At 42.5% G+C, this 27337-nt stretch overlaps 1 protein-coding gene across 1 annotated transcript; it reads left to right on the top strand.

The window, feature by feature from the left end:
- Positions 1 to 27337, top strand: TEKT3 (tektin 3). The gene is made up of 7 exons (XM_080827290.1): positions 1 to 608; positions 3082 to 3165; positions 8523 to 8593; positions 12841 to 12984; positions 15774 to 15996; positions 18704 to 18858; positions 27015 to 27337. The coding sequence occupies exons 1-7, from the start codon at positions 30 to 32 to the stop codon at positions 27229 to 27231; spliced, it is 1473 nt and encodes a 490-aa protein (XP_080683416.1). The 5' UTR covers positions 1 to 29; the 3' UTR covers positions 27232 to 27337.

The raw sequence follows: 27337 nt of genomic DNA on the forward strand, positions 1-27337 counted from the left end.
GAGAGATTTGCAAATAGTGTTTGAGCATCATGGAGCCTTTAGGTTCTACATTAACGGCAACTTATGCCCACCCTAGACCAACACCAACCAACTTTCTACCAGCCATCAGTACTATGGCATCAAGCTATAGGGACCGCTTCCCCCACTACAATTTAACCCATACCTTGAGCCTTCCTTGGAGACCAAGCACATACTACAAAGTAGCCTCCAGCTTGCCGACCTTGGGTCCGTACTGCACCAGATCTCAGAAGGTGTGCGAGAGTACCATGCTTCCCTTTGTTTCCAATAGAACCACTCTCTTCACAAGGTATACTCCTGATGATTGGTACAGGTCCAATTTGACCAACTATCTAGAATCCAACACTTCCCGACATAATTCAGAGAGACTAAGGGTAGATACATCTCGCCTGATTCAAGACAAATATCAGCAAACAAGAAAAACTCAAGCAGACTCCACCCAAAATTTGGGAGAACGAGTCAATGACATAGGATTTTGGAAATCTGAAATCACTCATGAGTTGGATGCAATGATTGGAGAGACAAATGAACTCACTGATGTTAAGAAAAAATTGGAGAGGGCTTTGATGGAGACAGAAGCCCCTCTTCAGGTAAATATAAGGCCTTATGATAAAAGACACTGGATATTTATATGATTATAATCCACTGGTTGAATTACTGTGGTTATTATCTGTCGAATTATGTTTCACTTCACCTGTAGAAGCCAACCTCCTATCAGTACATCTGTAACTACTTCCAGGAGTTGGTAAAACCAGCTTTACACATCCTACAGAACAATCATTTAAGTAGAATGAATTCTGAGTGCAAAGCAAAAAAGGTTAAACAGAGAGACACCCTTATAGTGAGAATGGCATCTTTCCACTTATTTAAAAGGCTGCTTGGGCATTGCTGTCTCTGGATTATTGTATATAATATTTGAGGGGAAAAAAGTGTTAGTCTTTTAATCTTTTAATCTGTGTCATGGAATACCTCCTGTGTATATGTTATGCTATCTTTTTAGAGCACAGTGAAATGATCAAGGAGACCACCTTAGGAGGTGGGGTGAGTTTGAATGAATAGAGTAATGGGCATGGGGTTAAGCCAGGTGTTGCAGTCATGGAGGTAGCATGTTAGTTTGTTGCTGGCCTCTGGCCACCTCTCACCCCACTGAGTGTGTGATGCCTGGGGGGAGCTCCAACCCCACTCTACCCACCACCATTGAAAGAAGACATTCTGTAGTTGAAGATGCACAAATTACAGAAATTATTTCAGAAGGTATCTATATATTGATGAGGCAAACACCATTTTTCTTCATGTTTGTATGACATTTCCCATGTGATAAGCATTTGCAGTAGGTCTTTATTATGACATCTGTAGCAGAGGAGTTTAGAGAATTAAGCAGCTAGAAGTCTAGTGGGTTGAAGGATTTGTTGGAGACCGCTGCACATTGTTACTACTTACTGTGCACTCCCACCCTTTCCCCCCACAAAACACAAGCACATGCAAGTACACACAACCACCAGAAATTCCAAGAAAGGACTTCTCAAATGATGTCCTTTTAAATTAACTCATCATGAGATGTTTTTCAGGATCAGAAACCCTTCCATACTTTCTTCATGCTCTGGCTTATTTTGAGGAATCCTGGGCTGATCTGCACCCCATCTTACCCACCCCACTTTAGAGTATCCTTAAAATGATAGCCACTTAACCTCCGAATTTCAGGGGGACATCCTGTTTCTTCCTTTCATTACTCCTTTCAGTGAGATGGGTCTAATTTGTATTTTTTTCTGCAATTCTTGTCCAAATATTCTTCTGTGTTCGAATATTTACTATCAGCACAGTGTAGGAAGGTCCTGATTAAAATTAGAATTAGTCATATAAACAGATACATCTCAAGAGGGAAAATCCAGGGGATCAACTAATATAAGAAAAAAAGTGTTAAAATTCCATAATAAAAATGAGAAATCAATGAAATATCCATCTTTGGCCTATCATATTTGCAATGGTGGAAACTGATGACATCTAGAGTGGCCAAAGTGAAGAAGATGGATACCTTTCTATGTTGCTGGTAAGATGAGTAGAATCCTACTAGACCTAGGGTTAGTAGGAATTTATAAAAAGCAGTTTAGCAATATACATGAAAATAATCAGAGTTCCCCGTCAACCTATTAATTCATTTTCTTGTAAGTGTTAATTTTTACTATTAAAAATACACATTCATTCAAAGATTTTGTTCAACAATATGATGTCCAGATTACAGTGTTAGTTTGCTGAAAACATTAACATTATACGGTCATTCCAAGTCATGAAATAGTCTTTGAAAAAAGTATTTTAACTTTTGCATCATAATTGATGTTAGCCATCCAAGCTGTTTTCCGCTTGAGTCATTAGCATACTTTGTCTCTGGGAATATTTTATGACTGGAGCCTACCATTTAATGTCAATCCTAAAAAACATAATATAAAATTGTAAAGGACATTATAAGCTCTGTTTTGTTATAAACAACAAACAAAACAGTGATAGGACTATGGCTAAATCATTTTCTACTTTTCTATGTTTTTTCTTTTTAATGGATGAAGCACATTATTTTTGTAATTAGGAAAATAATAAATGGTACTTAAAAGTAATCACTTGGATTTTTGGCTACACTAATATTTTGGCTTCTTTAAGGATAATAATTTGTTTATTCCTCACTCATCTCAGTAGAAAGTATTTGAAAATAATATCCTGAAGACTGTGTTTCAGGATATTATTTCTGTAGCAGAAATTAATGCTAAGTAATTTTCTCAGAATTAATTTGTAGGAATTAACTCGATGCCATATGTCTGATTTTGTCACCTTTCCAAATTAGAATTTTTTCCTAAACCACCTTGAAAGGTGAACTCTACCTCTTAACTAGCAATTAGGATTTACTTATTTGTTATGGTGGGTCTCATGCTGGATTTCGGACTAAACGGCTTGATAAGTTGGTAAGTTGGTATTGGGACTATCTATTGAGTTGTTTTAGGAACAGATCCTTAGAACTGCTCATCACTGATTTTAGTTACTTTGTATTAGTGCTTTCCATTATTTGTGTATCTGTAGGTAGCCCGAGAATGTCTATTTCATCGAGAGAAGAGAATGGGGATCGATCTAGTTCATGATGAAGTGGAAACTGAATTGTTGACGGTGAGTATGGTCAACAACAAGAAATGTAGTTGCAAACATGTGCTTAATGTGTAGAAACAAACAAACGAAATTTGTGTTAGATGAAGCCATTTATAAGTAAGAAGTTACCATATAGTGTCAAATGTTTATAGCATTTAGAAAAGATTTTTTTGGTTATAAAAGTAATAGATGTTCATTGAGAGAATTCAAAAGATACAAATTAGGCTAAAGAAAGATGAAAATCATCTGAATTTGAGTTGGACAGAAATCACTGTTAACTTTGGAGAATTTCAGTTTATTCAGAGAATTTCAGAGAATTTCTTTTTATTAATTGTACTTAGACACCACCCAGCTTAGGGACTCACAAACATGTCTTCTAGATTAGAGTTATACTGTATACATAATTTGAGTGGTGCTTTTTTTGATGGATAAATGCTCAATGAGGTTTATTCTTTTTTTTTTTTTTAAAGATTTTATTTATTTATTTGACAGACGGAAATCACAAGTAGGCAGAGAGGCAGGCAGAGAGAGAGAGGAGGAAGCAGGCTCCCCGCTGAGCAGAGAGCCCGATGCGGAGGATAAATACTCAATGAGGTTTATTCTTAAATACAGTTGTAGGGAAGGCAGCCCCATTCTTTTTAAAGAGTTAATTTTTTTAGAGCAGTTTTAGAATTACAACAAAATTGAGGGTAAGGCGTAGAGATTTCACATATAGCCCCTACTATAAGGGAATATATAGCCTCCCCCATTACCAACATTCCCCACCATCGATGAACCTACACTGATACATCATTGTCATCAAATCTGGAGTGGGGATTAGTTATTGGTATTAAAAATATTCCCCAGATAATTTTAATGAACAACTGGAGTTCAGAAGCACTATAAAATATTGTTGGTAGGAATTAATGAAGACATAAATGAATGGACAAATCATGTGTGTGTATTTGAAGGCTAAAATAGTGTTATGGTAGCAATACTTCTCAACATGGACCATAGATTCAACAGAATTCTTGTCAAACTCCCAGCTGACTTCTTTGTAAAAATTGGCAGGCTGATCCTGAAACTCACATGGAAATTCAAGGAATTCAGAATAGCCAAAATAATACTGAAAAAGAAGCAATTCAGAGGACCCACACTTCTTAATTTAAAAATTTACTACAGAGCTACAATACATGAGACAGTAGTACTGACAATAAAGATAGGCATATAGATCAATGGAATAGAATTTGAGAATCCAGAAATAAACCCTCCCTTTTACAATCAATTCATCTTCAACGAGGGTGCCAAGATGAATCAATGGGAAAGAAATGCTTTCATGAACAAACGGTGATGGGACAGTTGGATGTCTGTGTGCGAGAGAATGAAGTTGGACTCCGACATCATGCCATATATAAAAAATTGAATAAAAGTGGATCAAAGACTTAAATGGAAGAGCTACAATTGTAAAACTCTTAGAAGAAAACATAGGCATAAATATTGGTGATACTGGAGTCAGCAATCATTTCTCAAATCTGACACCAGAACCGCAAAGTACACACAACGTAAGAAAAAAGAGATCAATTGATCATCATCAAAATGACAAACTTTGATGCTTTAAAGAACGTCATCAACAAAGTGAAAAGACAGTCCATAGAATAGAAGAAAAATCTTCTCAAATTATATATCTGATAAGGTTACCTATAATGTATAAACAACTCTAAAAATTAAAGATAAACCCCAAATAACCCAACAAAAACTAGGCAAAGGATCTGAACAGAGAGTTCTCCAAAGTGAATATGCACACGGCCGATAAACACAGTAAAAAATGCTCATCATTAGTTCATCAGGGAGATGCAAATAAAACCACAATGGAATACTACCTCACACCCCTGTCCCCACCCAGGGTGTCTATACTCAGAAACACAAATAATAACAGGTGTTGGTGAGGATGTGCTGGTGTAGAGGTAAAATGATACACCTGTTTTGGGAAATTGTTAAAGATAGAGTGGCCATATGATTCAGTAGTTCTACTCCTATGTATCTGCCCAAGAGAAAAAAAAAAAGGACATGCCTACACAAGAACTTAGACATGAATGTGCATAGCATTATCCATAACAGCCATTTAGAAACAACACAGATGTCCGTCAGGTGCTGAGTGATACATAAAATGTGGTATAGCCATACAATAGAATGTTATTTAACCATAAAAAGATGCTAAAACATTCTACTATGTGGATCATGGATGATCCTTGAAAATTTATGTTAAGTGAAGAAGTCAGCCACAAAGCACTGCACATTGCAGGATTCTGTTTCCATGAAATGTCTGGATTCGGGAAGTCTATAGAGACTGAGAGTAGATTAGTGGTAGCCTAGGAGAAACAGGAGATTGGAAACTGGGTAACAGTGTAGGGGTTGATCCGCTTGTATTCAATTTTTTATACATGGTGTGACGTAGGAGTCCAACTTCAGTCTCTTGCACACAGACATCCAACTGTCCCATCACCGTTTGTTCATGAAAGCATTTCTTTCCCATGTATGTTATGAGGATGTTCTACCATTGGTACTGGTGGTGGTTATGTAACTGAATATTCTAAAAACCATTGAATTGTACAGTCAAATACATGAGCTCTATCGTACATGAATTATATCTTAATCTATTTTTTAAACAACCACCATCACCACTGCTTTAGAGGTTTAATGTTTTTCTAGACCAGTAGCAGAGATTTACTTTGTCTCAAAATAACTAAATCTACAGTTAAAGTAATGGTTTGTCAACTGAACGGTGCCCTTGACCATTGCCAATTAATTCAAGTAAAGAGTGTATCCTTAGCTTACTCAAAATAGTGATATTAGCATATCTTTTTATTTAAACAACACTGGTCTAATTTTTTGGAATAACTAAATAAACATTGGCAAAGAAAAGAAGTAGCCTTAAAAGGCCTATTGTTGAAGAAGGTGGCCTCATTGAAATATTTTCTCTTGAATTCTGCCGGCTTTCACATTCAATCAGTGATAGTCCACCAAGTTCTCACAGAATGGCTTCACTTGGGGAATCGATCAGGGTACCATCTTTTCTGGTCCTCCTAGACCAGGCTAACTCCTTGAACTTTTTAAAGCCAAATGAATCTTGCATACAGATTAATAGGTAAATTATCGCTGGAGGCAATTCCAAAGGTCTTTCGTTGTAGGCATTCCCTATTTCCATGAACCCTTCTGCCCCCAACCATCTGACATTTATTCCATGACATCATTTAAATTCAAATATAGTAATCATTGATCAATATTTTTTATCAATATTTTTTTATAACAAGAGTTTCATTAAATGCATTTTTTCCCCCATTAAAGTGCCAGAAATTCCCACTACACGCATCATGTATATGTAGTATAAAAGCTCATTAGGATTTTGGGTGTTAAGTAGTATTTTCCAAGCAGTATTCCACTCATCCTTTGGCAACACCTTAGTGAACTAGGTACACACACCCCCCCCAAGCCGTAGAGAAAGACGAAGACTGAACAACACTAAAACCAAAGACTGATTGCACAACTCACTATGAAAATGTGCAAAAAACCTTTGCTGCCTGTAAGGGCAGGTGGAACCTTGATGACAACATGAGGTGGGAATGTGGTTTTTCACTTCATTAATTCAGAGGATCAAAGAATGAGTCGGTAGAGTTATCACTGAAATGAATTCCAGGCATATTTAATATTTTTATGTGAAGCAATAAAAGAATAAGAAGACTATATAGTTGAGCGGTAATTGATATTGGAGTGGAGAAGATCTTTATAATCCAGTTAGCAGAAGTGGAGACCAAAAGGGGATATTTAATAAATTTGACAGCATAGAGATCTTGGCTATCTAAATATCAAACTCATGATGCAAAAATATAAAGGCAAGGTAGAAACTGGTTAAAAATGTACATATATTTTTATATTGTATATATTTATATCTACATTGATGACATCCATGATGGAGAAGATTGAATTTTAAATATAAGAATCCTTATAAAGTAGTAAGAAAAAAAACAACAGAAAAAGCGAAGAAGCAGGTAATTCGCAAGAGAAGAAAGTCAAATGAGGAGCCGATACACAGTTAAAATATTAACCTGCAAATTTCAGGAGGTTTCTTGTTTGGGGGAGGGGTCCTATCACACTGGCAAAAATGGAGAGGATTTGGTAGTGATCGCTTAGTAGGTGAGGAGAGGAAGTGTACAACTTCTCTGAAGGACGTTTGGCCATATTCGTCAAAACCTTGGGAAAAAACCATGCCTTTGGGTGGCATCTAAACATTTACTGAGGTGGTTCATCATGGTGTATTTTAATGTCATGGGAAAATGTTCAGGTTTAAAATGAAAAGGCGGGGGCCCCTGGGCACCTCAGTTGGTTAAATGCCCCACTCTTGATCTCAGCTCCGGTCACGATCTCAGGGTCGTGAGATCGAGCCCAGATGGGCTTGCACTTGGCAGGGAGTCCACTTGAGATTCCCTTTCTCCCTTTCCTTTGGCCCCTGCCCCTGCTCTCTCTAAATAAATAAATAAGTAAAATCTTAAAATAAATAAAAATAAACAAGATGAAAAGGCAGGCCATAAAACAGTATGCATAGTGTGATCACTCTGTGTTTGAAAAGTGAAAACAGTGACCATGTGCACTTTCTAAACGTCTTGGTGCTACTTTGAATTTCTAGACTTTCTAATGTGAGTATGAATTTCAGAGGAAGCGAAGAGTGTTTACTTAAAACATCTCTGACACAACACATGCTATGTAATAGTATATATCCTAGAGGCATCAGAATGCCCTGTGTGTGGTCGAGTAGAGGGGCATACAGAGGGGTTTGTGAGTGTAGGAGCTGAGTTGCCAGGCACAGGCTGCAGAGGGAGGGCTGGCCTCCCAGTGTGGAAGTCAAGTTTCCATTTGGACCAAAGAGCGGGGTCTGTTGAGGATATATGCATTGCCAGAGGGAAGTCCCTTTTTGGCAGCCCCTTTCCCTCCCCAGTTTACTTTGTCTTGGAAGAATAGTTCTTATAAAAGAAGCTTGCATCAAGTTCAGCCTTGCACATCACCAGAATTTATTTATTACCTTATTGTTATACTGTTTTTGTTAAGGGTCAGAGATAAAAGCAAATCCTACAGTTTTACTCCTGTCCCACCTTGTTCCGTGTTATAATTTTCTTATAGCCCTTGAAAGGGGTGAACCTCAGTCTAATGTTTAGATTGCAGGACCATGAGGGCATAGAGGTAAGTAAGTGGGTGTAAAAATTGTTTTATTGTTTTACTTGATGGTTTTTTCCAGGAACAGTTTTCCTTTGCTGATGTTTTGTTACATTGTTGGCTTTGGATGTTATACCCAATGATGAAAACATTAACCCGTGTGTGTGTTTTTTTTTTTTTTTTCAATCGAGTAGGAGGTTGATATTATCCTGGGTTGTCAAGAAAGGATGAAGCTGCATTTGGATAAGGCCATTGCACAACTTGCGTAAGACCTTTCAATGTGTATACAATTTAAAATCTGTCTCAAAACTGTGTTTTTGTGCCTCCCACTCAAATTTCTCTTAGCTTCCTAGGTAAGCATTTCTTATATATAGATACACATACACACTCACACACACACACGTGCACATACACATTTTTATTGGGAGGTTAAGATGAGTACTTAGAGTGCTTGCTTTAACTTTTTAGCTAGAGAAGTAGTTTTGAGGGGTGCCTGGGTGGCTCAGTCGGTTAAGCATCAGACTCTTGGTTTCAGCTCAGGTCGCAATCTCAGTGGCACAAGATCGAGCCCCAGCGGGGGCTTCGTGCTCAGCATGGAGTCTGCTTGTGATTCCCTTGCCCTCTGCCTCGTCCCCGAATTGCATGTGCACACATGCACACACTCTTTCTCAAATCAATCAGTAAATAAAATCTTAAAAAATAATTTTGAGATGCTACAGAATTTCTGCCCTAACTTGGAGGACGGCTAAGGTTAATTTCTTTTCTTTTTTTTAAAAGATTTTAATTTGAGAGCAAGAGTGAGAGAGGAGAGAGTGAGCATGAGCAGGTGGGGAGGAGTAGTGAGAGCGGGGAGAAACATCCTCCCTGCTGAGCAAGGATCCCGACACAGGACTCCATCCCAAGACCCTGGGATCATGACCCGAGCCAAAGGCAGACGCTTCACCGAATGAGCCACCCAGGTGCCCTGGCTAAGATTTCTTTTAAACTCAAAAGACTTTCATTTTTTGAGGAGACATTGACTTGTGTATATTCAGCCCAATAGCTGGAAAAGTGATGAGTTGTGGCTCACTTTCATGATTATTTCCATAACTCCTTAAAGACTCAGCCTTCTCTGATTTCCCAGAGACCCTGGTACCTGCTCTCTGGTGCTTTAGTTACACCAGTGCAGTACTGTAGCTGTTCACCCATCCTACTCTCTCTCAGAATACAGATCCTTCTTTCCTTGGCAGTAGTAGATAGTAGGTGCTTAATATTTATGGTGGGGATTGGGGTGGGGAAGAATAATAATCAAAGGAAGGTCTTAAACAATGATAACAGTGGTCAGCCTAGAAAACACATTGGTCGAGCCTCTTTCCCAGCATAACGGGAAAGACGAATGTTCATCTGGTTACGGCCGTGGGAAGCAGCATCAAAATGTCACCAGAAGGAAAGGATGCTTGTGCTTATACTGACGCTGTCAAGGATAAGATGTGAGAGAGACCCTAAAAGGAATAAGTGTTATAGAGGTATCAGTTCTGCTTGCTTCGCTTACCCACTGTGCCCCACCAGATGGATGCTCTGCAGTTTGGTGAGGTGTAGCTGGCTGGGACCTCTCCCTCACTGTGATTGGAAGGGCTCTTTACTCTAGAAATGTTGAGGGTAGATAGAAGATGAGTCAAGGATGACCGACTACACATGCTTTGGTTAACTACCATTTACCTGAGCTATAAATACAAGGCAGTGTTGTATTACTTTTTGGCTTCTGCTCCCTAGAAATCACAGAACCACAGTTTAGCGCGGTTCGCAGGATGGTGTCTGTTCTGTTTTCTCTGGCTCCCAATCTTATTTTCTGGTGTAACTTAAAATCTGCAGCTTCTCCTCCATGTTTTTCACTCTCCTTGCCCAGATTGTTCCACTGTGGAGCAGCCACATCCTCATATCTGTCTCTGCTACCAACTGCCTCATTTCTGGCCCTGTTTAGGTCTTTGCAGAAAGCTCTCACTCCACGTATGCACTTGTGTGGAACCTTTGTTGGTGAGCCTTTAAAAACCTGGGTTTTCATTTAATACACAGTGGATAAAATGCCTACCTCATTTCCTGGGGTGGTTTCTCCAGAATTTATGGGATCCTTAACATGGTCGTTGGGCTTGGTCCAATGAAGGTGAGGGGAGGAGGTTTTTCAATGCTATTTGCTTTGGAACGCACAACGAAGGCCTCGGTTTGGACCTCAGTTGAAAATAGAATGTCATTAGATACCAACATGGTAGCCAGGATTTTTCCCATTTTGGGCTCTAAGACAGGCGGGTGGGGTACTGTCTCAAGCACCTTCTTTAAGGAAGTTCTGAGGTTAGGTCAGAGGAGGTCTTGTGTCAGCCCAAGAGAGGAAGGGTAGGGGGCATCTTGGTCCCAGACCATTAGAGAAAGGCCTTTAATCCCAGAGTTTCAACACAATAACCTGAGATGGGAGACTGAACAGAGAATGACAAGGGGAGGCAGCTTTCTCACCTTTCAGCTCTTGCATGTGTTTTAGATTCACAAAAATTGTTTTTCGGGATTCACAAAACAAAGGCTACTGGCATGCTGCTACCCTCATTTCTATTTCACACAAAAACATGAGCTCTGATAGGTCAAGTACTTACCTAAATGTATGAGCTAAGCTAAGGGGAAGCCGCAGCTGGAATTAATCTATTCAGTTCAACGTGGGCTTTACCAAGTGGCTCCTGTATGCCAAGACCAATTTGGGTGCCAGGAACACTGAAATGATGATCATCTGGTTGTCCAGATTTTTCAAATACTATCTATATGCTAATGATCCCCCAGTTTTTATTTCCATCCCAGACCTGTCTCCCAAATTCCAACAACCTCCTTGGTATCTGCACTTGGATGTTTAATGAACGCTCAAGCTCAGTGTGTTGGCTGCACTTCTGTCTTCTCCCCAGCCTACTTGCTCACCTCTGTTGATGGAATTCTGTTATTCCAATTACTCAGCTTCACCTCTCCTCCACCCCTCATGTTTAATCTCCTAGAGATGTCTCTTGGCTCTCTTAAAACTTACTGGATCTGAACACTTGCTACCTCCTTCATTGTTATCTTCTCGGTCCAAGCCACTTTTATCTCTCACCTGGGTCACTGTACCCATCTGCTAATGGGTCTCCCTGTCCCCTGCAATCTGTTTTAAAACCAGCACCATGGGAACCTGGGTGGCTCAGTGGGTTAAAGCCTCTGCTTTCGGCTCAGGTCATGATCCCAGGGTCCTGGGATCGAGTCCCACATCGGGCTCTCTGCTCAGCGGGGAGCCTGCTTCCTCCTCTCTCTCTGCCTGCCTCTCTGCCTACTTGTGATCTCTGTCTGTCAAATAAAAAAAAAAAAAATCTTTAAACCCAGCACCAAATGATCTTTTAAACCTGTAAATCAGTGGTCTCTCACTTCACTCGGAGGAAAAATTTGACTCCTTCCCATGTCCTCCAATGAGGCCCAGCATGATCTGCTGCTTCCTCCTGCAAGTCTTGGCTCAAACATTTCCTCCTTAAGGAGTCCTACTCTGACCATCTTATTTAAATCATCACTCACAGTCTTGTTTCCTTTTCTGCTTTGTTTTTTGCATTGTTCTGCTAACCACACGATTTGCTTATTTGTTAGGGGTATTGCCTGTCTCCTCCCTCTAGAATGTAGACTTCTTTAGAGAAGAGATGCTTGCTTTGTCCATTGATGCATTGGGGTTGAACAGTGCCTGACAGGTGGTAGACACTCAGTAATTATTTGTTGAATCAACCACCACGTGAGGAAAGATGTGGGTCACCTATCACCCATGCCCACCCCATGAGCCTATCTTTTTGGTAATGAGGTTCCAGGTCTCCTCTCTGTTTGGCAGGGGAGGGAACACCGTGCATCTCAGAGCCCCTTCCTTCCCAGGAGAGTGGCTACTGGAGGAGATGAGCCCGGGGGCCCCAATTCCTCCTGTCCTTTCAGGCACTCTGTCTCTGGCCCCAGAGCTCAATATTGACACTTGGTTTCTGTCTCCTGGAAAACTTCTTAGGCCTCACCTGACCACAAACTGAGGTCAGCTATGGAAGGAGGGAGGCTGGATATAAATGTCTCAGAACTTCTTGGGGGAACTGCACTCAAAGAATGGAGGAATTACGGTATAGAAGCAGAAAAAGAAGAAAGAAAGAGAGGCACCGATGTGGACAGATTACTTTAAACCAGGGTCCAGCTTGGAACAGTGTTTGTGTTAGGAACACGGGTCTCAGCCTTGGGGCTCCAGATAACTGCCTTCTGTTTATCTACACCTCTTCTCCCCCAAATCCCACCACACACTATGGGAGGGGCAGTGTGGACAGGGTTCTAATTAATCACATGTATGGACATCTCCAGGGAAGGCTCCCTTTAATTAGGAAGCTGGACATTGTGTGAAAATAGGAGAGACCCAGACAGCAGTAGTGGGTGGGTCCCAGCACAGAAGGGTCAATTACTCTTCCTCATATCAAATTATTTCCTAAACCTGAAGCTCCATTTCCCCACTCTGTGTTACAGAGCTAACAGAGCTTCCCAGCACGAGCTGGAGAAGGACCTGAGTGATAAGCAGGCAGCTTTCAGAATCGATGATAAATGCCACCATCTGCGAAACACATCGGATGGTGTCAGCTACTTTCGCGGTGTGGAGAGGGTTGATGCGACGTAAGTTGGGCTCCAACTACCTCTATGATTTCAATGTCATTTAATTCATTCTCTCTCCCTTCAAAATGACACAGCTTACAGGTTGAAATGGAAAATGTGGGAAGATGTGGGGATGACGAAAGACATACCCTACTTTGGATTAGTCTTCAGTAAGCATGTGTATTTCGCAGCCAGGCCTTGACACTTGCCTTCTCTATTGTTATGTAGAAGAATATTTGCTGTTTACACTTATTGTGGGGAGCACTGAGTAATGTATAGAATTGTGGAATCACTGTGTACAAAGTAATAGGACGTTGTAAGTCAAACTTAACTCAAAAATAAATATTTTAAAAAGCTCAAAAAAAAGGGTGAAAATTTGTTGTTTGTGTTTCTAACTATAAAGATAACAGCTACTTGAAACAGAAAAGCCTGGAAAACACAAATAAATGTAAAGAAAAGAAGGCGTTGCCAATGGGCTGGATGCCCTGGATTCCATGGGGTAAAAGTTGAAAAACAACTTCACGTTTTATTACCACCGCGTGTTAAACGGGCTTCATGAATGATTTCTTTGCTAGGCCCCTGGATGCAGTCTTGGGTTAATGGTCTTTTTCCAGCCATTCCCTTAAAAAAATCAACTTGATTGATTGAGGTGAAATTCACCTACACTAAAATGCATTTGGTCCAAGCGTACATTTTGGTGAGTTTTGACAAATTTCTGTGCCCACGTAACCATGACCAGGGTCAAGATAAAGAATATTTTTGTCACCTCAAAGAGTTCCCTTGTTCTCCTTCCCAAGCTGACATCCCCCACCCCCCTTTTCAAGTGACCCCCACATGGATTCCCTGTCGTGGGGCTGGGCACCCCCAAAGCAGCCCCATCTCTTAGTGCTTCTGTACTAGGAGCAGCATGTGTCAAATTTGATTTTTAGATTCTTCAAGTGTGAATCAGATTCAAACCCTATGTCCTAAGTGGTCTGCTTGAAATACCCCTTACTTGGGTTGAAGTGAACAGGAATCTTCTTCTTCTCCTTCTGGAGAAGGAGATGTGCTGAGATCAAACCAGACACTCTGAGCACCTTGCCCTCCATCAAGGGCCTTCTCTATTTCCAACATGAATTTTAAGCCATTCTTCATGGAATGTCAAGTTATGGAGCATGTAGTGTGTTATTTTGGGTCATTGTGGCCTGAGCTAACACCTTTAGTCAACAGTAAGATTCTTCTTTGATATTCCATCATGTCAACTAAGAAATGCCACCTGTAAACCCACCATGCCCGATGTTAACTATTAGTCCTTCCAATATGGTTCCACACACATAGAGATTTTCATTTTTATTTATTTTTATTTTTATTTTCTAAAGGTTTTATTTATTTATTTGACAGACAGAGATCACAAGTAGGCAGAGAGGCAGGCAGAGAGAGAGGAGGAAGTAGGTTGCCCGCTGAGCAGAGAGCCTGACGTGGGGCTTGATCCCAGGACCCTGGGATCATGACCCTCATGAGCTGAAGGAAGAGGCTTAACCCACTGAGCCACCCAGGCGCCCGAGATTTGTATTTTTAAAGAGTGGCATTACAGACATACTGTTTGTATAGTCTGTGTGACTTTTCATTTCCTGATATATCAAAAACACTGAAAATACTCTACAACCCAAGTTTGCATGCTATATGAATTACCTTATTTAAATGTACCATAATCTATCGCTTCTCGGTCTTTTGGCTAAGATCAAGTGAAATGTACCATAATCTACTCGACTTTTTCTTTACTTTTGGACACTTAGACTGTTTTCAGTTTTTTAATGATAGTCCAAAATATTGCTGAAAATTAATATCCTCATGTATACATTTTTGGCTGCATTAATTCCTTATGATAAATTTCTATATTGGTTGCTTTGGCAGCTCCGTAGGCTAACATGGGAACGATGCAGAGAAGATGAGCGTGGGTCTTGGGCAAGGATGTCACACAAATTCACAAATTTTTAGTTCTAGAGATGTAAAGTAGAACTTCGTGACAATAGTTAATGATACCGTGTTGTAAATTCGAAAGTTATTCAGAGAGTAGAACGTACTCTCTTTCATCTGAAGAAAAAATCATTGTAACTCTGTATGGTGATGGATGTTCATGAAATTTATTGTGATAATCAATTTGCAGCGTAAACAGGTATCAAATTATTACGTTGTGCACCTACCTGAAATTAATGCAATGTTCTATGCCAATTATATCTCAGTAAAAAATTTCCGTAAATGGAATCTCTGGGTTATACACATGTGTTAGCATCTTGGTGTATGTTGCCCTTCAGCACGGTTCTACCGATCCCACATTCCTGCCTGCAGGAGAGAAACCTTTTAAAAATATGCTCACCAGAAAATTATCATTCTCGACAGTCTTTGCTATTCCGATGAAGGGCCCTTAGTATGTTGCTGTTTTTGTCCGTACTCCTTTGATTACTCCTGAGTTTGGATATTTTCTCATATGCTTCTCAGGCCAGTGAGACATATTTCTTATGAGCCACAATACCCATACCCTTCACCCATTCTCCCCCACCCTTGCTCTCCTCCCTACCAATTGGGCAGGGGACTTAGTGTGTGCCCTGGATTTACAGAAACTAAGCAGAAATACAAGGAACAAGTAAGAAAAGTTTTAAATAAGCTTTCCTCTGATGTTTACATTTTATTCAATAAACCAGATTCAGTGATAGGGGGTTTCCCCTTTCACAAAATGAATGATCACCTAGAGACTGTCTAGGCTGATTCATCATTGTCACCATTGTATGGTTCTACTTCTTCTTCTTCTTCTTTTTTTTTTTCCCCCACAGGGTCTCAGTGCCGGAGTCCTGGGCCAAATTTACAGATGACAATATTCTCCGTTCCCAAAGTGAACGAGCAGCCTCTGCCAAGCTAAGAGACGACATTCAAAACCTCTTGGTTGTGACTGCCAATGAGATGTGGAATCAATTCAACAAAGTGAACTTGTCTTTCACCAATCGCATTGCTGAGACCGCAGATGCTAAAAATAAGATTCAGATTCACTTAGCGAAGGTAAATCAAGTGCCGGTGGTACCCCTTAGCTGACCCAGAGAGATAGAGCAGGGGGCTCTGGGACCACAAATCTCTCACCACTCCCGGAGAGACGCCGTAAGATGTATGGCCTCCTGACCATACAGACTAAGAAAAATTAAAAATAGTACAAAGCACACCATTTATTTTAGCCAGGTAGCCAGGTGTCAAAATGAAATTGGAATCCACTGGTTTTTGGAATACAAAGAATGCACTATGCACTGAAAGGTTCCTAGAATTTAATAGAAACACAAATATTATGATTAAAGTTTAATGAATCACTGTATGTAGCTAGGAAGTGAATTTATTATTAGAACATATGGTAGGAATGTTTTCTGTTAAATTATTTCAGGCCCTTTCTCTGGAATACAAAACCAAATACAGGAAACTATTAGGTGGTTCAAAGTGTTTCTGATATTGAACTTTTTAAAGTCCTCTAAGCATAAACATTTTACAGTGACAATAAAATGAAGGATTTAAGCAGGATTTGAGTGTTTCAAGATAAACAAGGAGCTCTTTCTTTATTGAGCATTGGTTTTAGAGCTCTTATTATTTCTGTGGATTTATGCTACCTATAGGTTTTCACTTCTTATTTTAAGAACCTGACACAGTTGGCCATGTGTGCTCGAAGGCACCATTATTATCCAATTGAGGGCACCATATTTTCTCAGACTGCAGCAATTTAAGTTCCCTTCTCATGGTGTCTTCTTTGGGGAGCAAATATTTATTGGGCCAGACAGTGTGCTACCTTCTCTGAAGGGCAGAGAGAAGTATAATATGCAGTTTGGGTCCCAGGAAGCTTATATTCCTGATCTGCATACATAGGAAAAGCTCATGAACAATTAATAACAATAGAAAATTACAAATTGCGATTGCCAGATAACAGATGCAGAAAGTGTCGTTGGGGTTTGGAGAAAGAGGTGACCATTCAGGTGGGGTGATGTCTCGAACGAAGCCTTGGGAGGCAGCCAGTCAGAGGCTGACTTGGAATCTGTAGTGTGTCCTGGCAGAGAAGCTTGCGAAGGGAGCCTGGAGCCACACCGTACAGGACATTGGTGGGAAGGTAGTCACTGGGCAGTACGAGGCAATTCTGAAGGCTTCTAGAAGGATGACCTGATGCAGTCCCTTTGTTCTTCTGAGGTCTATCTCCTTGACTTGAGATGGCCATCTTCTCCCGTTGTCTTCACTTGTTCTTCCCTCCATGCATGTCTGTGTCCTAATCTCCCCTTCTTATAAGGACAACAGTCCTTGTGCACTAGGACCTACTCTAATGACCTCATTTTAGCACAATTACCTCTTTCAAAGGCTCCACCTCCAAATGCAATCACATCCTAAGATACTGGGGGTTAGGACTTCAACACAGGGACTTACCTGGGGGTGGGGAAGAAGATAGAATTCAGGCCAGAATGGCTACACTTGAAGGACTGTGCTGGGTGCCTTTGGGGTAAGCACACGGAACAACACACTGGCCTTGCCATCTTGCATCTTAGAGCTAGACGGGACACGGAAGTAGAAAAGACCAGAAAGGTGCAGAAAGAACTCCTCAGATAAAACATTAAATGTAGCAGAAGGAAGTGTTATTTCCACTGATGAGAGACAGGGATGGCTTCACGGGACAGGGAACCCTGAGGGCAGCTTTGGTGATAGGAACAGTGCAATGATCTTCAATAGGTTGTTGAACGCTTGGGAGGGAGGTCAAAGTTTAAGTGACAGATTTCAGGGCTCCTGGATTGCACAAGTGCCGAATCTGTGAGGTACCATGACAGCTCTGCAGGGGAGAAAGGACAGAGCAGAGAAGTGGCTCAAGACAGAGCCTTGCACTGGGAAGTGGTGAGGGGCAGCTATAGGGAGACGCAAGGAATTAGGACAGCGGTTGGCCAGAGACGACAAACAGGGCAAGGGTTTCAAGGAGAGGGAGACGTTGGGGAGGGTTATCGTCAACTTTGAGAGTACAGTTTCACGAGGGCCACTGGGTCTTGGAGTACAGGCGTCACCTCAAGGTAGCTGGTCGAAGTGGAGGGAGTGAGCAGGATCACTGCGCAACGCACGTAGCTGGGCCTGGGAGCTGGGGGGCAGGAGGGTACCAAGGTCGTGGAAGAAACAAGAGCTGTCCGAGCATAGGCGAGGAGACCAGGGAGGGATCCGGGTTTATGCAGTTTGGGGGACACTCCTTTGAGAAAAAAGAACATAAAAGGAGGACTCCAAACCTGCCTGTGGTCCTTCCTTGCAAGTGAGGCCCTGAGAAACTTGAACTTGATTTGCTTCAAGGCAAGTCCTCCACCAGCAGGAAAACATCTCTGTGACACTTGTAAGAAAATGAAGAGGCAGGACATACTGATGTGAGGAGGGATGCAAAGGCCACTCGAACCTCAGGGCCTCCCCCTTTTTCAGAGTTACACACATGTGTGCGCTGGTAAATATTTAATAATCGGCGATCTGGGGGTTGTGGGTGGGAAGAAGGCTCCAGTTTGTTGAATTTGCTCATTTCTGTGGTGTGACTACCCTCTGCCTGGCAGATTTCACCTGGAGTTCGGAAGAGACACACACAGTCAGCTCTCCAGAGATTCCCGGGGACAGGGCTGGGAGGGAGCGAGGCCCTCAGAGAATCCACCTCCCCCCAGGAGAGGGCAAGGCAGGCCTCAGGCCTCAAACTGCAAGAGGCCTCAAGCATTTGCTTCTCTTCCTGCAGACCCTGCAGGAGATCTTCCAGACTGAAATGACCATAGAATCCATCAAGAAGGCCATTAAGGACAAGTCTGCCTTCCTGAAGGTGGCTCAGACCAGACTGGACGAGCGCACGAGGAGACCCAACATAGAGCTCTGCCGGGACATGGCTCAGCTACGGTGAGACGGGAGTGGGCCCTGGGCAGGAGGGGCAAGCTCGCGGCGCTCCTTGGGGCCACCCACCAGCCCCATGGTGGCTCCATGCTCTTTATGAAGGTCCTTCTTTCTGCTTTCACACCGGTCACATGGAAGAACCCAGTAACAGTCATCGTGTAGAATCCTTCTTCGGAAGTGTTAATAATTATTAATAATGGGCATGGACTTTCCATTGGGGGGGACAGGTAAGTTCTGGAGATGGATGCTGGTGATGGGCGCACCACACTTTGAAGGTACTTAATGTCACCGAACTGCACACTTAAAAACAGTTGAGGTGGTAAATTTTTTGTGTTATGTACATTTTACCACAATTTAAAAAAAAAGAAATGATATCAATACTAGATACAAAAAAAAGTGATAATGGACGTGAAGCTTCATTCAGGGGGGCCACTCACAATCTGCGCTTCCCTGGGGTCTGGAGTTTCCAGAATGTCTCTTTTTTTTTTTTTTTTTAAAGATTTTATTTGACAGAGAGAGATCAGAAGTAGGCAGAGCAGCAGGGAGAGAGAGAGGGGGAAGCAGGCTCCCCGCCGAGCAGAGAGCCCGATGTGGGGCTCGATCCCAGGACCCTGAGATCATGACCTGAGCCGAAGGCAGAGGCTTAACCCACTGAGCCACCCAGGTGCCCCTCCAGAATGTCTCTTAAAAGCAGCAGCACGCATGGCTTGCTGTGTGGTTTTCAAAGCCTGGGAGTCAGTCTCAGAAAAGGGACTCCTGGTACTAGTTCCACAGGCCCTTTCTATTTGTTCTCACCCATTGGTTCTCAGTGGCCTTTTTTGGTATTTAGTATCTACTTTCCCCATTAAGACCACCCTCGTGGTTCCCTGCTCACTTCAGTTGGTTCTGATCTCAGTATAAGTAGAAAAGAACTGGGCTTCATCGAGCACATCCCCCATATTCAAGGCTGGCAAGACTCCCATGCCGCCATTTATCTCCCCAACACTAGGCGTCTTTTCTTATGATGATGATTTAAACTTTGAGCATTCCTTTCAGGATGGGCTCATCAGGAACTGGGCAAAGCTCTTTTCCCCCTCCTACGTTCTGGCTTCATTTCCAATTTCCCAATACCTGCCAGCTTGCCTTTTCTCTGTGGAGTTCTCCCTGGCTTTTCTCAGGTCATGAAATGGTCTCTGCAGAATCAAATCAAATTTATAGCAACTGGGAGGGACAAAGGGGCCGCATTTGAACTCCAAATTCTTTTCTGGTGCTGTGGGGAGATGCCACTAGTCTCATCTCTTACCTGGTTCCATGACGGGATTCCTTTATCATCACAAGGGATGGGTCCTAGGGATTATATGGCTTTGAGCCATGCCAAGGAAGGACGTGTGGATTTCTTGGAGGGTAGGGAAGAGGGTTGTGAGGCCAACAACGATGAAGACAAGAAAGACGGTGAAATGGTAGGAGAAGAGTAGGTGATTATGTATGGCTCTCATTCTGGGCTCAGCCTCTTACACTACTCCATTCATTATCTGCATTTCACAAATAAGGAAACGGAGGCAGAAGCGGGTTGCATGGTGTGGTAAGTAAAGGCACAGTTTGAGTCCTTGCCTGCCTCACTGCAGAGCCCTGTTCAACCAATCAGCTTCTGTGTGGGAAGTTTCTGCTTCCTCATCTTTACACATGTACGGTCCTTTTATCATCTCCCCATCATGCGGCCGATCCCATCCCACTTCCTCATGCCCTGACGTAGCGAGTCAGTAAAGCAGGTACTGTGTCCCCATCTCTCTCTCATAGAGGATGAAACTGAGGGTCACAGAGGCGATCTTTACAGCAAAACCCCCTACCTGTACCCATGCGTGTTGTCTGTGTTGCATGCTAAGAAACATGTTTGAGCATATATGCCCATGGATTAGCTGCCTTTCTCCTGGTAGATCTGGGCCATAGCCATATGCGTGTGCACCCAGGCCGGCCACACATTTCCCTAAGTGGGTTCCAGAGAACCCCTCTTCCTACACAGTCCGTTCATTATTTAGGATTAGCTCTCCTCCCCTCCAGAGGCCCATCTGCGGGGTCCCGTGCTTCTGAAGAGTGTGGCAGTGAGTAACGGGCCATCTGGCCGGTTAGGATTAGATCACGAATTGTGGCTTTCTGCAAATCTTACGCGGGGTAGCTGAGCAAAGTTGCATTCTCTGAAAGTTTCCGAGGAGTCACCAGAAGTAGAGACGGAAATCTATCAATTGTACAGCCTGGCATCGGACAAACCCTGGGCTGCTTTTTATTTTTATTTTTTTTTTAAAGATTTTATTCATTTATTTGACAGAGATCACAAGTAGACAGAGAGGCAGGCAGAGAGAGAGGAAGGGAAGCAGGCTCCCCGCTGAGCAGAGAGCCAGATGCGGGGCTCGATCCCAGGACCCTGGGATCATGACCTGAGCCGAAGGCAGAGGCTTTAACCCACTGAGCCACCCAGGTGCCCCCCGGGCTGCTTTTTAAAAGGGTTTTGAGCAGTGGTCTAATTTGACGTTGGAGTTATCAGACAATGAGGCATTGAAGGTTGCTGCACAGAATCTGAATGATTTTTGCTTTTCTCCCCCCTTCAGAGTTACACAGAATTCACTTTCCCTTTGCTTCCCATAGAGTCCATACTATTTCCATTGCCTCTGCTCCTTTATTGACTTGAGGACCAAAAAACCTCCTTTTGTTTCCGTAAGGATTTCTTATCCAAGTATCGTTGCCCCAAAGACCACAGACTCAGGGGAGCGAGGACAGAGAAAAACGGCAGTTTTCATTTTGAGATTTTTATTTTCATTTACAGTGTTCCGAACGGGTTCTTTCAAAAGTAACTCTGAACATTTTTGGCTCTTGGTGGCAGGCCAGACCAGGTTCTGCTTTGCTTCAGGAATCTTGGTACATTTAGAAAAACAAAAAAATGACGGTAGCTTTATTTGTATTTGAATGCAAAATGTTTTTTCAGTTCTGTAATTTCCCCCCAAAATGAGCGGTTTCAGCAGAACCGGCTCTCTGTGATCTGCCAAGAACAAGGAAGCCAAGGCAGAGGGGTGGCCTTGAAAATGGGTGAGAATGTGTTTCTAAAGGCACAAACGGAGGGAAGTCCAGGACCTCCCAGCCCTATTCGCGCAGCAACGGGAGGCAAGGGAACTAGCTGCCTGCATTTTCTGGATCTTGAATTCCCTTTCCCCAAAAATAAATAAAAATAAAAATAATTAAAAACTAATAATTGATCTTTCAACATCTGTATTTTCAAAAGTTCCCTCCCAGATAAATTTTCCACTAGGCTAGTGTTTGTCAGCTAGGAGTAAGGAGTCATAGATCACTGGGCTCTGTTTCCTGCCTCTGGGTTTGGGGCTCCTTCTGAAGCCTTCTTACCAGCGCAGGGGAAAGTGAGAGGGGGGCGGGGCGATTATACACCCCCTCCCCCCACCCGCGGTCAACCCCATCCCCCCCACGGTTGCCACCGCCTCCCCACTATTTTACACCCTGGGATCTTTCCAAGAGACTTTTCTTTTTAATCCACCTTGAAGGAAGCAACAACAGAAATGAGCTTTTAGATCGGTTCCCAGATTTTGTGTTTACCCATCAGAGACCAAAGGGAACTTCAGGCACAGAAGGTTTCAGTTCCTTCCCCCGCCCCATGGAAAGTCTTTGTATTTTCCTCGCAGTGCAGGTTCTAAGATGAAGGGAGATGCGCTGTGTGTTGTTGCTTCCGTGAGCCTCTTGTGAGCGCCTTGCCCCTCGGGGGCTGCCTGCAGGTGTCTTGAGCGCAGACCCCCCCCCCCCCCCCCCCCCGCGGGTGCATCTCCCGAGGAGGGCACACCCAGAGGTGGGTTCCGCAGAGCGGTCCACGGATGTTTCGAGACCATCATAGTCTGATCGCTGCGTCGTCCAAGCCAGATACGTTGGCCCTGTTGCCCTGTTGTGGTGTTGGTCACTAAGGGTCAAAGGGAGCTTAAGTCCCTCCAAAACTGTGTTTCCTTTTTGTAAAATATTTACCGCATTCTCCCTGATTTTAAAAGTAGCATCTGTTCATGATAGGAAAAAAAAAAAAAAAAAACAAACCAGGAAAAGTGAAAAATAAAACCCATCTTCCATTCTTTGTGCCGTGGAGGGATAACGGAGGTTAGCATTTTGCTGTACTCGACATCAGGCGTGTTAACAAAATTGTGGTCACGCTGCCGACGGGATTTTCTAACCTCTCCTTCCCTTCCTTCCTTTCTCTCTCTCTCCCTTCCTCTCCCTCTCTCTCTCTTTTTAAAAATTTATTTATTTATTTATTTGAGAAAGAGAGAGTGAGAGAGCATAGGTGCATGAGCAGGGGAGGGGAATGGAGGGGAGGACAGGGGAGGAACTGCGGGACAAGCAGATCTCCGCTGAGCAAGAAGCCCTACGTGGGGCTCACTCCCAGGACCCTGAGATCATGAGCTGAGACGAAGTCAGACACTCAACTGACTGAGGCACCCAGGTGCCCCTATCTTGACTTTTTTCAGTCAGCATCATATTGTGAGTTTCTTCCCCCACCTCAAGGGCAAATTCTCTTTTTTCCCAAAGTGTTGCTTGCCTGACTTCCATCCTGTGGCTAGAGCGTAGATTATCATCGGGTATGAATGCTGTTTCCTCTTGTTGTCTCATACTATGACTCAACACAAGATAATACTGCGAAGAAATTATTCCTTTATTCTTTTTTTTTTGAAATTATTCCTTTATTCTTTGATGTCAAACGTTCCTACCGTATTTTCCCCCTGCACGTTCTCTTGTTCAGTTTCACAAGATCGAGATGCAGTCTGATGTTAAAATGAATTCAGGGAATACAGATCTCTGTGGAGTCCAAGATGAGAACCCCCTCTTCCCCTCTCTTGTCTCCCCTCCACTCAGCCTAATCTGTGGCCTGTGAATTGGTGCATCTCCTTAAAATTGTGTCTTTAGGAAGAAGCGAGCACGGAGGGTTTGGGGTAGCAACATTTTGCTTGGGCGCCACTTTAATATTCCCCGAGAGCCCACTTTGTGCCGGGCACTACACGGGCCTTGTGGTGGGGTTGCCCGATTTTGCAACTCGAAACCCGGGACGTCCCAGTAAAATTTGAATTTCAGGTAAACAATGAATGGTTTTCAATACAGATATATCCCAAATCTTCAGAGAGACGGAGAGTAGAATGGTGATTGCCGGGGGCAATGGGGTGTTAGTTTTTCATGAGGACTGTGTTTCGGTTTTGCAAGATAAGCTTCGTGGACAGATGGTGGTGATGATTGCACAACAGTGTGAACGGAGGAAAGGCTGTTGGAACTGTTCGCCCAAAAATGTTTAAGACGGTAAATTCTCTGTTGCCTGTCTTTGATCACAATGAAAAAAATCCTTATACTAAAACAATTGCGCATGGATCTGAAATTCAAATTTAACCAGGCTTCCTGTGTGTTAATCTGGCCTCCTTACACGGTGGCGATTACAATTAGAAATGGTCTTACCCAAGGGGGTCCTGGATGCTGACGCAGACATGCCGGGTCTCTGCTTCTACCTTTTGCTTGCAGGGAGCTGAGACGGTAGGGGCAGGAAATGGGACCCAGTTCCTTATTACGGCCAGTGAGACTCCTTATTTCCTTCTTAGCTTCCTGGATAACCACGCGAAGCTTATAAACACATGTGGGCCGCGTGCCTGTGGACACAGCAGGCAGCTCATGGGTCTCTTGGCTCAGTTTCCTTGTCTGCGAAACAAGGAAGCTGGGCTTGATGACCTCTCACATTTATTTTCCAGCTGCAGAGTTCTGTGAAGCCAGACTGTTGCCTGGGTATAATAATGATTTTAACATGGCCTGGATATTTTTCTATAATGGTGAAATCCCTTTGTATCCTTAGGGACCCACATATCTTTATGTGGTCATCATTGCTATTCTCTTTACATTACTGTATTTTTTTTTAATTGTTATTTTTTTAAAGTAGGCTCCACGCCCAATGTGGGGCTTGAACTCATGACCCTGAGATTGAGAGTTCCACGCTCTACTGAATAAGCTGGCCAGGCGCCCCTGTATGACTGTATATTTTAATTAATTCCATGCACCTCCAGTCTGTTGATAAATGAATTCCCAAATAAAATAACCTTAATATTGAGTCAATTTGATAATTACAATTTGTAAGTTTGGAATTGTGTTTTCAGTTGACTAGAGTTAAGTAGGGGAGTAGCATGGTATTTTTTTTTTTAAAGATTTTATTTATTTATTTGATAGACAGAGATCACAAGTAGGCAGAGAGGCAGACAGAGAGAGAGGAGGAAGCAGGCTCACTGCTGAGCAGAGAGCCCGATGTGGGACTCGATCCCAGGACCCTGGATCATGACCTGAGCCGAAGGCAGAGGCTTTAACCCACTGAGCCACCCAGGTTCCCAGCAGCATGGTATTTAAAAGCAGCCGATGGGTAGTTCCATGCAAAACTCTAAATTCCGTATACCTCAGTTTTGTCATCTGTAAAATGGGGATAATCATAATATCTACTTCATGGTGTTATTATAAGGATTAAATTGTCTGATCATGTAAAGTACTGAGGATAGTAAATACATATTTATATATATATATATATACTACATGTATTATGTGTGTATATATGTATATAATAAAGTAGTTAATAAGTGTGTTGCTATTATTACTATTATTATTATTGTCTTTTTATAAACTGTTTCCTAATTTTTTTCTCAAGTGACCCCATGGTCATCTCTCCACAATATAGTTGGTCAAATCAGTGGGTAAAGGAGAACCTGCTTAATTGCTCCCTAGGAAGGGAAGGCTTTCTAAATACAAACACAATGGAAGAAATCACGAAGAAAAAGAAAGATTTGGCTTACAGTAAAAAATTGCAATCTGACATATCATAAAAACGTCATAACTAGGATTAAAAAGGCAAAAAACCAATTAGGGGAAAACATTTGCCAGAAGCAAAACAGACCCCCTCCCACCCCCAAAATCAATATGCCTACTATGGAAAGAGCTCTTTGCAAATGAGTCAGATAAATAGTAATAAGTCAGTAGAAAGGGAGCAAAGGAGAGAAGCACTTCACAGAAGGAATGACGCAAGCAACAAGACCAAGACACTTAGGAAAGGTTTGCTAATAATCAGAGAAATGAAAACTGAGACCATATTGACTAATATAATTGGAAGGAGATGCTATACTTTTTTTCATGAAATGAATTTTTTCTTTTGTCTTCATGAAAAATGTGCCATTTAAAAAAAAAATCATCACAAGGTAATTAGAACAACAACCCGTTACACCCTCTATACAGCTGATTTCAAGCCTTATCCTGTTCTATTACATTTTCGACAATTACAAATATATTCAGTCTGGGAACTTGCCTTAGGAGGTTCCTGGGGGACGGGGGCATTAAAATTTCAGGAATGCCCCATTCGCTAACCCTTCCCACTGCCATTGTGCTGAACTCTAGCCCCTGAGTAAACTTGGGTGTCCTCTTCCTCCTAACAATGAAAACAGTTTTGATGATAAAAAAAATGTAAGGAAATCCAGCAAAGCTTTGATTTTTCTGATTTGTATTATTTTTTAAAAAGTGATGTTTATAAGTTTTTCCTTTTTATTTTTATTTTTTTAAAGATTTTATTTATTTATTTGACAGACAGAGATCACAAGTAGGCAGAGAGGCAGGCAGAGAGAGAGGGGGAAGCAGGCTCCCCGCTGAGCAGAGAGCCCGATGCGGGGCTCGATCCCAGGACCCTGGGATCATGACCTGAGCCGAAGGCAGAGGCTTTAACCCACCGAGCCACCCAGGCGCCCAGGTTTTCCCTTTAAAAAAAAAAAAAAAAATATATATATATATATATATATATATATATAATAATTTAATGTGTGTGTGTATATGAAAACTTGGTGGTAAATTTGATGGTGTCCCTAAAATATGCTTAATTTGCCTTTCGGATTCTGGGCGTTGTTATTGGGAGTGGCGCTGGCCTGATTCTAGAACACCAAGGAAGCCCAAGTATTGCTTCCTCTGCTCATTTGTTCTGACATTGGGGTGACCCCTATGCCCCTGGGGGCTCCCTGTGCACTCAGCCCAGCAGCCACCTTCTGGCAGGAATTCAGTAACCCTGTGCAGGCCCTTAATTCAGCCCATAACCAGCCTCCAGAGTGTGATTTCCACTCACCTAACCTGGTGCTTCTTTGCTCACGCAGCCTTGTTAACGAGGTGTACGAGGTGGATGACACCATCCAGACCTTGCAGCAGCGTCTGAGGGACGCGGAGGACACCCTGCAGTCGTTGGTCCACACCAAGGCCACCCTGGAGCACGACTTGGCAGTCAAAGCCAACTCCCTGTACATTGACCAGGAAAAATGCATGAGCATGCGCAAGACCTTCCCCAACACCCTCCGGCTGGTGGGCTCCTGTTAGGGGGCCCTGCCAGGAGCTGGCAAAGCGGAACCACAGCCCTGTTGCAGCTAATTTAAACAGAGTGCTAATAGAGTCACTTATTAAAGGATTGTGTTGATAGAAATGT

This window comes from Martes martes (genome assembly GCF_963455335.1).
Source record: "Martes martes genome assembly, chromosome: 16".
Classification (NCBI taxonomy): Eukaryota; Metazoa; Chordata; class Mammalia; order Carnivora; family Mustelidae; genus Martes; species Martes martes.

Excerpts from the sequence above, each read along its gene's own strand:
- TEKT3 (XM_080827290.1), top strand. The coding sequence starts at position 30 with ATGGAGCCTTTAGGTTCTACATTAACGGCAACTTATGCCCACCCTAGA. Across the intron at positions 8,594-12,840 it reads AAGGCCATTGCACAACTTGC|AGCTAACAGAGCTTCCCAGC; the intron begins GTAAGACCTTTC and ends TCTGTGTTACAG. Across the intron at positions 15,997-18,703 it reads TTCAGATTCACTTAGCGAAG|ACCCTGCAGGAGATCTTCCA; the intron begins GTAAATCAAGTG and ends CTCTTCCTGCAG.